This window comes from Hippopotamus amphibius, chromosome 3 (assembly GCF_030028045.1).
Source record: "Hippopotamus amphibius kiboko isolate mHipAmp2 chromosome 3, mHipAmp2.hap2, whole genome shotgun sequence".
NCBI lineage: Eukaryota > Metazoa > Chordata > Mammalia > Artiodactyla > Hippopotamidae > Hippopotamus > Hippopotamus amphibius.
Genome location: NC_080188.1, coordinates 63076851 through 63091125, shown reverse-complemented (window position 1 = coordinate 63091125; position 14275 = coordinate 63076851). Strand labels below are relative to the sequence as shown.

The 14275-nt window shown below is 34.5% G+C and overlaps 1 protein-coding gene across 2 annotated transcripts in view; it reads right to left on the bottom strand.

Annotated features, from left to right (window-relative positions):
* Positions 1 to 14275, bottom strand: part of GRID2 (glutamate ionotropic receptor delta type subunit 2) — a 1416273-nt gene that overhangs the window by 137130 nt on the left and 1264868 nt on the right. For both annotated transcript variants that reach the window (XM_057728577.1, XM_057728578.1), the window contains one exon: positions 4097 to 4263. In XM_057728577.1, coding sequence (XP_057584560.1) covers positions 4097 to 4263 — 167 coding nt within the window. The remainder of the gene's footprint in view (positions 1 to 4096; positions 4264 to 14275) is intronic.

The following is a 14275-nucleotide window of genomic DNA, read 5'->3' as shown; positions in this document are numbered from 1 at the left end:
ACTTAGAACAATGTTGGCTTTTGGTTTCTCATATATGGCTTTTATTATGTTGAGGTAATTTCCTTCTATGCCCATTTTCTGGAGAGTTTTTATCATAAATGGATGTTGAATTTTGTCAAAAGCTTTTTCTGCATCTATTGAGATTATTGTATGGTTTTTATACTTCAATTTGTTGATATGAGGTATTGCATTGATTGATTTGCATATATTGAAGAATCCTTGCAATCCAGGGATAAACCCCACTTGATCATGGCCTATGATCTTTTTAATGTGCTGTTGGATTCTGTTAGCTAGTATTTTGTTGAGGATTTTTGCATCTATATTTATCAGTAATATTGGCCTGTAATTTTCTTTTTTTGTGACATCTTTGCCTGGTTTTGGTATCAGAGTGATGGTGGCCTTGTAGAATGAGTTTGGGACTGTTCCTCCTTCTGCTATATTTTGGAAGAGTTTGAGAAGGATAGGTGTTAGCTCTTCTCGAAATGTTTGATAGGATTCACCTGTGAAGCCATCTGGCCCTGGCCTTTTGTTTGTTGGGAGATTTTTAATCACAGTCTCAATTTCCATACTTGTGATTGGTCAGTTCATATCAGTATGTGTCCTTGTAGAGTAATAATTGCTCACTAATGCTCAAGTGTGTAATAAACAAATATACAACATTTCATATGTTCTGAAGTCATTAAAACATGTAAGTACACAAGATATTGGACAGATAGCAGATAGTAAATGTAGTTACTATATCACTGTATAATATTTATTTTAGGTATTAATATTTATTACATATTAAAGTACTTTGATATCTAATATGTGTGGTATAGGCACTTGAGAAATAATTAGTATTTACTTATTAAAAAATTACTCTGAATACTGTTATTTCGTTGAATATAATCATATGAGCAATCAGTGATCTAGTTTAATCAGTAGTCCAGGATAAGCTGTTGTAGTAAAGCTACTTATAATAATTTCTAAAGTACGGTACAATGATTAAGTGTGATGGTTTTTAGAATTTTTAAATATGTTAATAAAAAGTTGTCCTCTTTTCCCTAATGGCTATAGCAAAAGGGAACGAATGCAGATATTTTCTGGGTTCAGGGAGAGAGTCTGGGTGATAGATTAACGTGGTGCATGTCTAGAGAGGGACTGGTCACATTGTATTTCTTTCCTGGCTCTCTATTCCTCCAGATGTCCAGGGAACCAGGATGCAGAGTGTCGTTATTAAGGAACTCCACAGAAAAGGGCAATTTAAACTGTTCACATCCATAATGAAAATCAAAGGAAAAATAATGTCAATGCTTAATATTTTTTTTTAGTAGTTCACTGAAATATATTTACTCAGAATTAAAATCTCTGTAAGGTAAAACACCACAGAGATAAGAAGAAATGGAATATTTGGTGTGATTGATTAAATATTTCTTTAACTGCTATTATGTTTGTGTATTGATTTTATTGGCTTCATTTTCTTTGCATAAAAGACTCAGAAATCATGTCTGGAAACATAAATAGCTGTAGTAAAGAAAAAAACCAATTAACCGCAACTAAAGAATAAACAATCCTTTTCTTGACCACCTGGTTCATGTTAAGGATCCATTAAACTTTTCTGCTGGTCTTGTACAATAAAACCCTAGCATCCCCTTTATTACATTATGTTTTCCATCCTATCTTCTAAATTCATAAGAACAATGGTGAGCCTCTTCAATCAGAAGTGTCTCTCAGAAGCATCTCATCTTCTTCTACCTCATTTCCCTTTGCCCAGTTCTAGACAGGCCTTCTTTACCTCATGCGTCCTGGTTTGTTCTAGTCTTTGCTGATTATAATACACACTTCACATCAAAACCAGATTAAATTTCCCTTAAATACCATCTTCATCATATTACTCCTGGGTTCCAGAATGGACAATAGGTCCTTGTAGCAGCTTGTAGCCTACAACATGAATTCTAAAGTTCGAATTTTCTTTCAGATTAACTTGATGTCTTTACTGTTCCCCAACACATTCTGCTCTCTCCCACCTCTATTCTGTTGTTTTCATTGTTTCTCCAAGAATTCTCTGTTTTTTCCCCTCAGCCTAATTCTTCTCTACTAATTCTTTAAGGTCAAATTCAAGGTTCACCTCCTTTGAAGAGCTTTCATTCATGTTTCCTTCGATTAACTCTTTATTCTGTATGGTATTCAATTCTTTCAATATCTTAACTACACAGTTTAACACAGTATAAATAAACAATACTGATAAGTGTCAGCACATATTTATAGAAATGTCTGTATTTTTGGCTGTTTCATGTGCATGGGTCTCGTATCTCCAGCTAGACCACAAGTGCCTTTCAGGTAGATTACCTATGGCATAATCGAATTTTTCCAGTTTGTTTCTCTTAGAATCTATTCATCATTAAGTGTTTTGATTGATCAACATTACTTATATCTTAATATTTTGCTTGCCAATTAATACATCTTTTGGTTTCGTCTTACACTTACTAGTTTTTAGAGACAGAAGGGACCACTGGTAGATTGTATTATGGTTCATAGTTATTTACTTCCTTCCTCCCTTTCTGTGGAGTACACTAACCGATCCCACTAATTTGGGGCTTGGCCATGAAACTCTTTCCAGTTAGTGGTCTGTGAGCAGATGTGATACGCACCACATCCATGAAAGAAGCACAAGAGGCACTACAGGTTTCCGCCAGCCTCCTTCACAAGTTTTCTTTGAAATGAGAACAGCTTATTCCAGATAGGACTGCTTCTTTGGCCTGGGCCCTGGGACAAGAAGCTGCATAGAGACCTGCAGCTGACCCACAACTCACAGCAGAATTCAGTCAAATCACAGCCCTTAAGTTTCATAAATGAGAAATAATTTTTTTAAACATCTTTTTTTTTTTGATGTGGACCATTTTTAAAGTCTTTATTGAACTTGTTACAATATTGCTTCTGTTTTATGTTTTGGTTTTTTGGCTGTGAGGCATGTGGGATCTTAGCTCCCTGACCAGGGATTGAACCCACACCCTCCCTGCATTGGAAGGCTTAACCACTGGGCCACCACAGAAGTCCCATGAAATAAGTCTATGAAAGTCACTGATACTTTGGGTTGTTTGCTACACAGAAAAGGTGACTAATGTAGAGTTAATTTAATATCCTCATTTGCTGATAAAGAGAGAGGCTAGGCTTTTAGTTAGCTAATAGAAGAGTTATAACATAAATTTGGACTCTGAATTGTTAAACACAAAATGCCTGGCTTTTTGTTATCTTGAAATTTAGAGGAATACAACTCAAATAGTTTAACATCTGGGGCCTTAGTACTGCCTAGAGTACCACCCAGGACTGCACTCTTTAAGCTGGCGTTAGCTTTTAGAAAATCGGTACAAAAATATCTAGTAGCAAATCAAAAAAATCATTGTCAAATGGAACATACTTCTAACTGAAAGATATCACTCTCTCTTAGGTCCAAGCTTGTTTGGTAGTAGAGATGATAAAATTCCTTTTGGGACCAAGTCTTTCATCTACATTGTTAATATAAAATATATGTTTAAAATCTTCCTTCTTAAACAACTTATAATAGAAAATTCTGATTTGAGGATGAATATAACTTCTTAATAAACTGTCTCCTAAACGTCAACGGCCAAGTCTCATGTGTACTTTGACACCAATGACAGACTCTAAAATGTTTAGCCTTTTCCTTTGCAAAAGTGAGATGGAAACATCCCAATCAGTGTGTGTTTCAAAACTTTAACTTGGTCCTGAAGTTTATTTTATGCTTTGATGTTTTTAGAAATGAATTAATTTTGCTAACTCTATGACATTTTTAGTCCCTAAAAATTCAGAGACTAAACACAATTAAGTTTTTATTTTATTTTGTATATCAATTTTTTGAGAATAACCAGTTATATGCAGCAATAACTTTTCCCTTTTTATGAGAAAAATAATACTTTAGTACATGCTTTAGGAAATGAATGTCTTACTGAGCAACCACTTACAATTTCCTTTTTTGTTGCTGTGTACTGTGGTTTTCCAAACAAAGAAAACAAAATGTAATAAACTAAATGGGGTTACCAAGTGGATTTTCTCTTTCTATATTTCCTCTCTTCTTGTTTGGAACGCACACAAACCTTACCTTTGTGAAAAAACATCCCGGTAAGGACTGCCATGTTGCAATGCAATTCCGTATCCTCGATCAGCAACAGTATTCCCAATGGTATAAAAGGCACAGTCTGGGTCATTGATAGCCACATATTCCAATACAGCTGCATCCCATACAAAAGCATAATTTCCATATTTTACCTGTGCAAATATAGAGAACAAAAGAAAATAGGATTTAAGGTTGAAATTTTAAGTCATATAGACAGGATAAAAAATGTTACACTGGTATATATTTAATTGTGCAAAAAATAATGGGACCTATATTTCAAACTAAACACCTATTCTGAATGAGAATTTAGCTTCTGGTTAATTTACAGCTCTGTTCTCTTGGAAACATAATAAAGTTGGAATGTAAAATGACCCCTGAGTAGTAAATGTCATCCGAACTGGGAGGAGAGTAAATGCAGGAAAGGAAACCATGTCTGTGAGCTTCTCTGAGTTCAGTAATTCTTAAAGCTGGCCTTGTGTCTTTGGGGACCCTGGAAACTGTGTTTTTGGAGTTGTTACAAGAGATATTGACTTCTTTGGATTATTAGGCTTCTAAGCCAGATAGGCTTTTGCACCCACCCAATATGGGTATCATTTTCTTTCCTGTGACCTATATTCTAAATGAATTCTGCAAGTACAACTCACACTGAAGAGAAATAACTAACACAGCCCTGCTGGTCAGACATATTTCTTGTCCTATGTCCTTCTAAGTTAATCTTTTGCCAAGTGTGACCTACGGTAATCTTGTAGTCAAACTTGGTGGGCATTGTGATGAGGAAAAAAATAATTATACAAACTTCTCTATCATCATATAGGTAACACAACTTTATTCTGGGTTGTTTACATTATCTTTTAGTGATTATCTTTTTTTCCCTCAATAATCACTCACAGCCTAAGTCAAAAATTTATCAAAAATAAGTACTGATATTAGTGAAGTTAATTTAGAAAATTATTATATATAAATGCAGAGCTTAATGAATTCATAAAATAAACAGAACTAATAATTAAATCAAATATTCAGTTTTTTATTTCCTTGTTTACTTATTTGTTTATTTGAGGGGAAAGTAATTTATTGATAAATCTGATTAGGGAGAAATAAAAAATATATAAGTACAGGAGATGGAATGATATCAGCAAAATGGGTGAATGGGAGGTCCCCCACCTTCATATCCCCAGAGAAATGACAACTTGGCAGCCATCCACAAACAAAAGTGCCTTTGTGGGAGCCTTGGGACCCAGGTTGCAAAACTCTGGTGGAGTCTAAGACTGATGAAGGATGCTTTCAGAAGAAGGTAGGCCTGAACCCCAGTGCCAGTTGGCAAACTGTGGTCCTGGCTGCAGTCTTAGAAGCAGTCCTATTTCCCTATGGACTCTGCTCCAGATCTGTAAAGGTAATAGGTAAGGATGTCCATTCTCACCACTTCTATTCAATACAGTACTGGAAGTTCTAACCAGAGTAATTAGACAAGAAAAAAAAAAATCCAAATTTGAAAGAAAGAAGTGAAATTATCTCTATTTGCAGATGACATGATCATATGCATATAAAATCCTAAAGAGTACACAAAAAACTACTTAAACTAATAAACAAATTCAGTCAAGTTACAGAAGACAAAATCAACATACAAAAATTTGTGGCATTTCTATACACAATGAAGTATCTGAAAAGGAAATTAAGAAAATCCCATTTACAAAACAACAAAAAGAATAGAAGAAATTAAACCAAAGAGGTGAAAGATTTGTACACTGAAAATTACAGTAATGAAGGGAATTAAAGAAGACACAAACAGAAAAACATCTTATGTTCATGGATTGGAAGAATATTGTTAAAATATCCTTACTACCCAAAGTGATATACAGATGCAATGCAATCCTTATCAAAATGCCAATGGCATTCTTTACAGAAATAGAAAAAAAAAATCCTAAAATTCATTGTAACCACAAAAGACCAAAGATTACCCAAGCAATCTTGAGCAAGAACAAAGCTGGAGGCATCATGCTTCCTGATTTTAAAATATGTTACAAAGCTATAGTAATTGAAACACCATGGTACTGACATAAAAACAAACATATAGATGGAGGGAGCAAAATAGAGATCCCAGAAACAGACCCACACATTTATGGTCAACTAATCTTCTGAAAGGATGCCAAGAACACACAATGGGGACAGGATAATCTCTTCAATAAATGAAGTTGGGAAAACTGGATATCCACACAGAGAAGATGAAATTGGACTCCCATCTCACATCACATACAAAAATCAACTCAAAATGGATTAAAGACTTAAGCATAGGACTTGATACTGTAAAATTCCTAGGAGAAAACACAGGGAAAAAGTATCTTGACATTTGTCTGGACAATGATTTTTGTATATAACATGATCAAAAACATAGGAAACAAAAGCAAAAATAGACAAATGAGATGTCAAAGGAAAAAGTTTCTGCACAGCAAATGAAATAATCAACAGAGTGAAAAGGCAGGCTATAGAATGGTAAAAAATATTTGCGAACTATATATCTGATAAGAGGTTAATGTCAGAAAAAAAAATAGGGAACTCCTACAACTCCAGAGCAAAAACATATAACTTGATTAAAAAATGAGAAAAGGATATCTTGCAAAAGAAGATATACAAAAGGCCAAAAGATACAAAATGAAAAGGTACTCAATATTACTAATCATCAGGGAAATGCAAAACAATGATGATATTATCTCAAACTTGTTAGAATGGCTATTATCAAAAAGACATGAAATGACAAATCTCAGTGAGGATGTGGAGAAAAGGGAATCCTTGTACACTGATGTTGGGAATGTAAATTGTTACAGCTATTAGGGATGTTCCTCAAAAAAATAAAAACAGAACTATCATATGATTCAACAATCCTGCTTATGGGTATATATCTAAAAGAAATGAAATCACTATCTCAAAGATATATGCACTTCCATGGTCATCACAGCATTATTTGTAATAGCCAAGATATAGAAATAAATGTTCATCAACAGATGAATGGGTAAAGAAAATAGATAGAGAATAATGAATATACAATGGAATATTATTCACCTTTAAACAAGAAGGAAATTCTGCTATTTGCAGCAACATGGATGAACCCAGAGGACATTATGCTAAGTGAAATAAGCCAGACATAGAAAGATAAATACTACATGATCCCACTTACATGTGGAATCTAAAATAGTCAGACTCATAAAAGTACAGACTAGAATGGTGGTTGACAGAGGCTGGGATGTGGGAGAAATGTGGAGATGGTGGTCAAAGGATACAAAATCTCAGTTACGCAAGATGAATACATTCTGGAGATTTAGCATATAGCATGACGAGTATAGTTAACAATACACGGTATAACATATCTGAAATTTGCCAAGAGGGTAGGTCTTAAGTGTTCTTGTGACAAGAAATGGTAACTATGTGAGATTATGGGTACGTTAATTAGCCTCATTATGGTGACCACTTCACAAGGTATACTTATATCAAAACATCAAATTGTGCACCTTAAATATATATAATTTTTTTGGCAGTTATACATCAATAAAGTTAAAAGTACAGATAATTAGAAACTGGAAATAAAATAAAATATTCAGAAATAGGTTCAAAAATAATTATATGCATGTTCTACGTGAGTAAAATTAAAATATCCATAATGTTGATAATTTCCTGTAAAAAGAGAAATCACCAAATTTTCTCAAGTAGAAGTAAAAATGTCTCTAGCACAAAGAGCTAAATTAACCTTGATACTAAAATATGAGAAAACTCCAAAAATCTTAGAGTCTTGTTCTACCCAAAATATCAGCAAACTGATTTTCATGGCATATTGCAAGAATAATGTTGCATTATTAAACAAAAACAATCAACAATGCTTCAGTATTAGGAAAGTTATTGGGATAGTATATCTTATAAATGAGGTTTTATAAAATTTTTAAATGATCTTTCAAGAGACATCAAAAAGATATTTGACAAAATTGATAACCATTATTTATCTTTTATCTGTCTGTCTATCTATCTGTCTATCTATCTATCTATCTATCTAGTAATGCATAAATAAAAAGACTCTTCTTTAATGATGTATAGAATAGAATAACTACCTCAAACAAGCAGCACAGCTATTGGAAACTGAAACTCTAATGGCATTATCATCAAAATCAAGAAAATGATGCCTACTATTACCCTCCCAAACTTAACACAATTGTGATCATTTTAGCCTATGCAATAAAGCAGGAAACAAATTCTAATTTCAAGCTATTCAGACAAAATTATCTTTATTTGATGATATACTTATGAAGGCCACAAGAATCAATGGAAAAATATTAGAAAATAAAGATGTGGTACATATATACAATGGAATATTACTCAGCCATGGAAAGGAATGAAATTGGGTCCTTTGTAGAGATGTGGATGGACCTAGAGTCTGTCATACATAGTGAAGTGAGTCAGAAAGAGAAAAACAAATATCATATATTAACGCATATATGTAGAATTTAGAAAAATGGTACAGATGAACCTATTTGCAGGGCAGGAATAGAGATGCAGTCATAGGGAACGGATGTGTGGACATGCGGGAGTGGTGGGGAGGGTGGGATGAATTGGGAGAATGGGATTGACATATGTGCACTGCCATGTGTAAAACAGGAACCTGCTGTATAGCACAGGGAGCTCAGCTCGGTGCTCTGTGGTGACCTAGATGGTTGGGATGGCGGGTGGTGGGAGGGAGGTCCAAGAGGGAGGGGATATATGTATACATATGGCTGATTCACTTCACTGTACAGCATAAACTAACACAACATTGTAAAGCAACTGTACACCAATTAAAAAAAAAGAAAAGAAAGATTTCAACATATGGATTGGTTATAAATAGGTATATGCAAATCAATTACTTTTCTATTAACACATCAATAAGAGATAATATATAATTTGACTAAAAAATCAATTTACACTAAATACAAATACCTAGGAATAAATTTAACCATAATGAGTAAGATTATATGCAGAAATCTTCAACACTTGACTGAAGAAGACTTGAACTTATTTCTAGATAAGATGTAACATATTCCTAAAAGAATACATGCATAATGGTAAAAGAAATGTTAGTTTTCCTCATGTTATTTGATACTTAATGTAACCTAAACAAAATGTCCAGAGAATGTTTTAGGACTTATTAAAATCTTTGCCTATTTACTTGGAAGAAAACAGATGAGAATAGCAAAAAGCTTTGAAAATAAAAAATGACTGGAGACTTAGAATACTAAGTAGTGAGACATGTTCTAAAGCTTGAAAATAAAATAGCACGGAACTTGTTTGAAAATAGAAAAGTGGTAAAATAGATGTAAAAGCCTACAGAACTGGTAAAAGTATACAAATGTCATATATAGACTGTATTACAAAGACCATAATCCAAATCAGTGTGGCAAATAAGAAGTATTTTTAAAAGGATAGTAAGACAAGTGATTATTTTAAAAGGTCAATATTAAAGCACTATGTCACATCACATACAAAATAAATTCCTATAGTGTAAAACATTAATTATAATGAACAAAGAACCCAATTTAAAAAATCCACAAAACTAGAAGAACAGGTAAGACTGTATTTTCCAATATTGGAAAAAGAATAGGATATCTAAACATAAAGGTAGAGGAAGAAAATATAAATAAATATTTGTTACATTTAACTCAGCTCTCTGCATCTATGGTTTTTGCATCCATGGATTCACCCAAGTACAGACAGAAAATATTCAAAAAAATAAAATTTCAGAAATTTCCCCAAAAGATTAATCCCAGATTAAGTTGGAGGTTAAATTTGCTGCATGCCTGCAACTATTTACATAGCACCTACATTGTATTTGCAACTATTTACATGGCATTTATATTGTATTAGGTATGAAAAGTAATCTAGAGATGACAAAGTATATGGGAAGATGTGATAGGTTATATGCAAATACTATACCATTTTATATAATGGACTTGAGCACCCCTGGATTTTGGGGGTCCTGAAACTAATTCCCTGCAAATACTGAAGGACAACTATACTGCCTTTTAAGTATATTTGCTCAGATCAGGCCAATATCAGATACTCGATAAAAATTTTTGCATGGAATATGGTCTAAAACCTTCAGACCAGTTTACTGTGCTCAGTGGATACTTTGCTGGGAGTGAAACGCAACTAAACCATGGGGTCTTGAAACAGATAAAAAAAAACATTCAATGCAACTATTCATGGCACTATGTTAGGTACTATAGGTCAGTGCTTCTCAAAATGTGATGCTATTAAAATTAGAATTACCAGGGGATTCATGTGTTAAAAAACATGAACTCCAGACCCAATCCCAAACTTACTACATTGGAATGTTTGGTGTTTGAGGCCTGGGAATATGCATTTTAACAATCGTGAAAGCTGACAAACCAATTTCTAAATAAAAGTTTTTTGGAAAAAAATGTGTAATATGATCAGGAAGAATTTTTCAACACGAGGCTTGATATACTTATAAAAGCTGACAGATTCTGGGGATGTCGGTGTGGGAGTGGGAAGATACTTGGTTAAGTTTCCTCTACATTGATTACTCACATCTGCATAGTCATGCCACAGTCCTTGCTCTCTCTGATCTCTTGCACTAATCACAGTAGGGAAGGAGTTCTTAGCTGAGACCTTAACGAAAGACAGATTAATAAGAGAAAAACAAAGAGAAGTTTATCAACCTGTGTGCCTCATGTGTACAAGGCAGATGCTCAGGGAAAACTGAGTCACTCAAAGAAGTGACTTAGAGTTCAGGACTAAATACCATCTAAATAGGGAATGGGAGGGGGATATAGGCCATTTAGGGGAGAGTAAATGATTTTTAGCAAAGATGAAGGAAGGTATAATAATTTGTGATAAAAGTTTTTCTGGGTGTGGTATTGACTTCTAGTCTCTTCTGTGATGAGTCAATATTCTCTGGTTAACGAAACTCCTGAGGAGAGAATTTATGACAATTGAGTTCCTTTTGGAGGATTTATCTTTAGGCAAATAAATGGAGTTCAGAGAAAGCCTGTCCCTGCATTTGCTGTTTTTCAAGTGTCTGCAGCTCAAAATAATATGTCAACATTGCATATTTTGGGGTGGCATATTCTGCTACCCTTCATCATCAACTTCCATATCTGCTATTCTAGCCTTCTGGGTCTACACCTACAGTAACAGAGAGATAGCAGTGACCTTGAAGCCTCCTCTAGCAACCTACTTTGATTTTTGCTATTTTCTTCTGTTTCAAATAGCCACTCTGGCCTCCTGGATCCCCTTGCAGCTTCTTTACAACCATCTGGGGACCTCCCCAGTTGGAGACATATTGCTTTGCTATTAGAAAAGTGTTCTAGCATTGTTGTTAATGCTTTGTGAACTGTAGAGCTCTATTTAAGTGTATGGTAACATTATCATTGCCATTATATACATGCGTCTAGTAATTCTAATGTTACAAAGCATTATGAATGCATTTTAAAAAAGAGAACCATTAAAACAGTATGATTACAGCCTGCAGCAAGGCCCATGAAATGTTGCATAGTAACCCAAACTATTTTAGCTTTTAAAAATAACCCTGGCCTTTTTCATCTACTAAAACATACAATCACTGTCCTTTGGATGGTTTTTAACCATTAAATTAAAACTATCTAGAAAATTACTCATCAACAAAACCTAAAATCACTTTTCAACAGAATAATAATTGAAGGTTTGGCCTGGGAAATTTTCAATCCATCTGAATAGGTGATGGATATTACTTAAAAATTTTCAACTAGTCTTTATCGTTGAGGTCATGTTTGGATAAGCAGCTGAATTGCGGGCCATTGATTTATTAACCAGTGAGTTCCATGCCAGCAGAGTAATTCATACAGGTTAAACAGTGGGCAAAACTATATCTGGGAGCTCAATGTCAATATATTCCAGGCCTTGTTTGTAAGGAAGGAAAGGAATCCAAAGTGGCATCTACCTCCAACATTATTAATTCCTGGTCCCCAGAATGCTGTGGTGATTGACAGACAGACCATGGTAGCTACTGATGCTCAACACCTGTGTCCCCATAATAGTGCCGAGATGCCAATAGCCTGCGATGGATGACTCACTACTGAGATCATGCTAGGAGCTAGGTTTTGTTCCATTTCTACAATATTTGTACTGTAATCTTTCTTTGAATTTCATTTCACTAATAATCATTGTGCATTAATTTTAAGATCCTGAAGGGATCTGTAAGGGATCTAAAGGTAAGTAAGATTTGGGCCCCATGCTCTCAAGTTGTTTACAACTCGTAGTGAAGATAAATCAAGCGCTAAATTGCTGTAGCACAATGTATTTTATGGTCAGTACCATAAAAGAAGCTTGAAGTGTTAAAGTGGTTTAAAGGAAGGGGAACTTAATTTTCATTAAGGGGGGAATTAGACAGCCTGCTCAAATATTCTGGTAACTGAAATAGCTGTCCAAGAAAACCCCAAATATTTATTCAAGTTCCTTATCTTTAATGCCTAACTGATTGAACAGAGATACCCTTTGGTAACCATTTCTTGCTCATGCACACTCTTTTAACTTTCTAGTTTTCTGCAGTTTTCCATTTGTCTGGTGAGGAACTGTAAACATGTAATGTTATTTTCTCAAATATTTGCATTTCTTGCCAAGTAAAGTGAAGAATGGGAAAATTATTTTTAAAACCTATACCTGTGCTCCTCACCATGTGATGGATGATGGCAGGTTTCTCTTCTCTGTAGAATGTCCTTGTCCTGGATGCCCTTGTTCTACCATCTCCACCACGACCTAATGCTGAAAGTGCTTTTCAGTTTGTTAGGCAGCAGTCTCCTGTAATAACTGCAGAAGTCCATGCCGCCAGCAAATAGACTTACCACTACCTGTTATCCCAATGACTTTTAAAAAAAAATACGTAGTTATTTGGCTGTGCCAGGTCTTAGCTGCGGCATGCAGGATCTTCATTGAAGCATGTGGGATCTAGTTCCCTGACTAGGGATCGAACCCGGCCCCCTGCATTGGGAGTGCAGAGTCAACTGCTGGACCACCAGGGAAGTCCAGACTTTGTTTTTAATTGGGAAACTATATTCTTTCTTACACAAACCTTTAATTTATCAAATTCCTTCAAAGTTCACTTTAAAATCTATAGCTACAGAGAGACAGTGATGATGATCCCTTTTTATTAAAAAAAAATTCAGTGGGAATATTTATGGAAAGATGACACAAACTAAAGCATTAGAGAAGAATTCCCTTTACTGTAGAAGGAATATCTTCCCTCTGTCCTCCATTTCTTCCTCATGATAATAGATAACATTTAGAAAGTGTTTTTCACTCTTAAAGATGCCTTTACACATAAATTTATTTGTTCTTTACAACACCGTGAGGCAGCTGATATTATGATACCTAATTCACAGATGTGGTTACGGAACTTGCTCTAAGTCATAGCAATTACTTGTGGTAAATGTGAAACTTGAGCTCAAGGCCACCTTCTATGCTTTTTTTCACTACATAAAAGATAAATTCCTGGGAGATATTTGCCATAGGAATGCAAAAACATGTGAGAGATAGTAGCCTTTGTCTTCAAGGCATAGCCTATCCAGTTTGAGAAATAATATTTATATAAATAAAAATAATGCAACATAGTATGTAGCAAGAGCCATGAAAAGAAAGGAATGCAACTTTTTTAATGCTATGTGACCACACTATTAAGATAAAAAAGAGTTGAGCTTTTAAAAAATAGGTTGCCTATTTGTCAAAACCACTGGAATGAATGAAAATCTGGTTTCTATGATTCCAGACCCCTGAAGCCTGTTGATTTTGTGACTATTGCTATCTAAGCATTTCTGATTTTCAGCATTGAAACAAAAGCAGAGCTTTTTATATTTAAAATAAAGGTTGCAGAATGGAAATTTATTATTTTTGCTCACTAAATAAAAATGAAAAGGCCTGAGGACAATGTGGGGGAAATAAATTTTATCCTCGCATTCTAAGCTGCTAACTTCTTTACAATTTAAACTACTGGTCAGTGGGGGTTAAAGTGTGAATTACAGGCACAAAGAGTTATGATTAACCCAAAATCGATCTATAGTGGTCCTTATAATTCATTGCCCACATAAGTTCTTTAGATGGGATAGCTTTAATATTTATGACATATGGTTCTAGGTGGTGGCCTCTCCCACTTTCAGC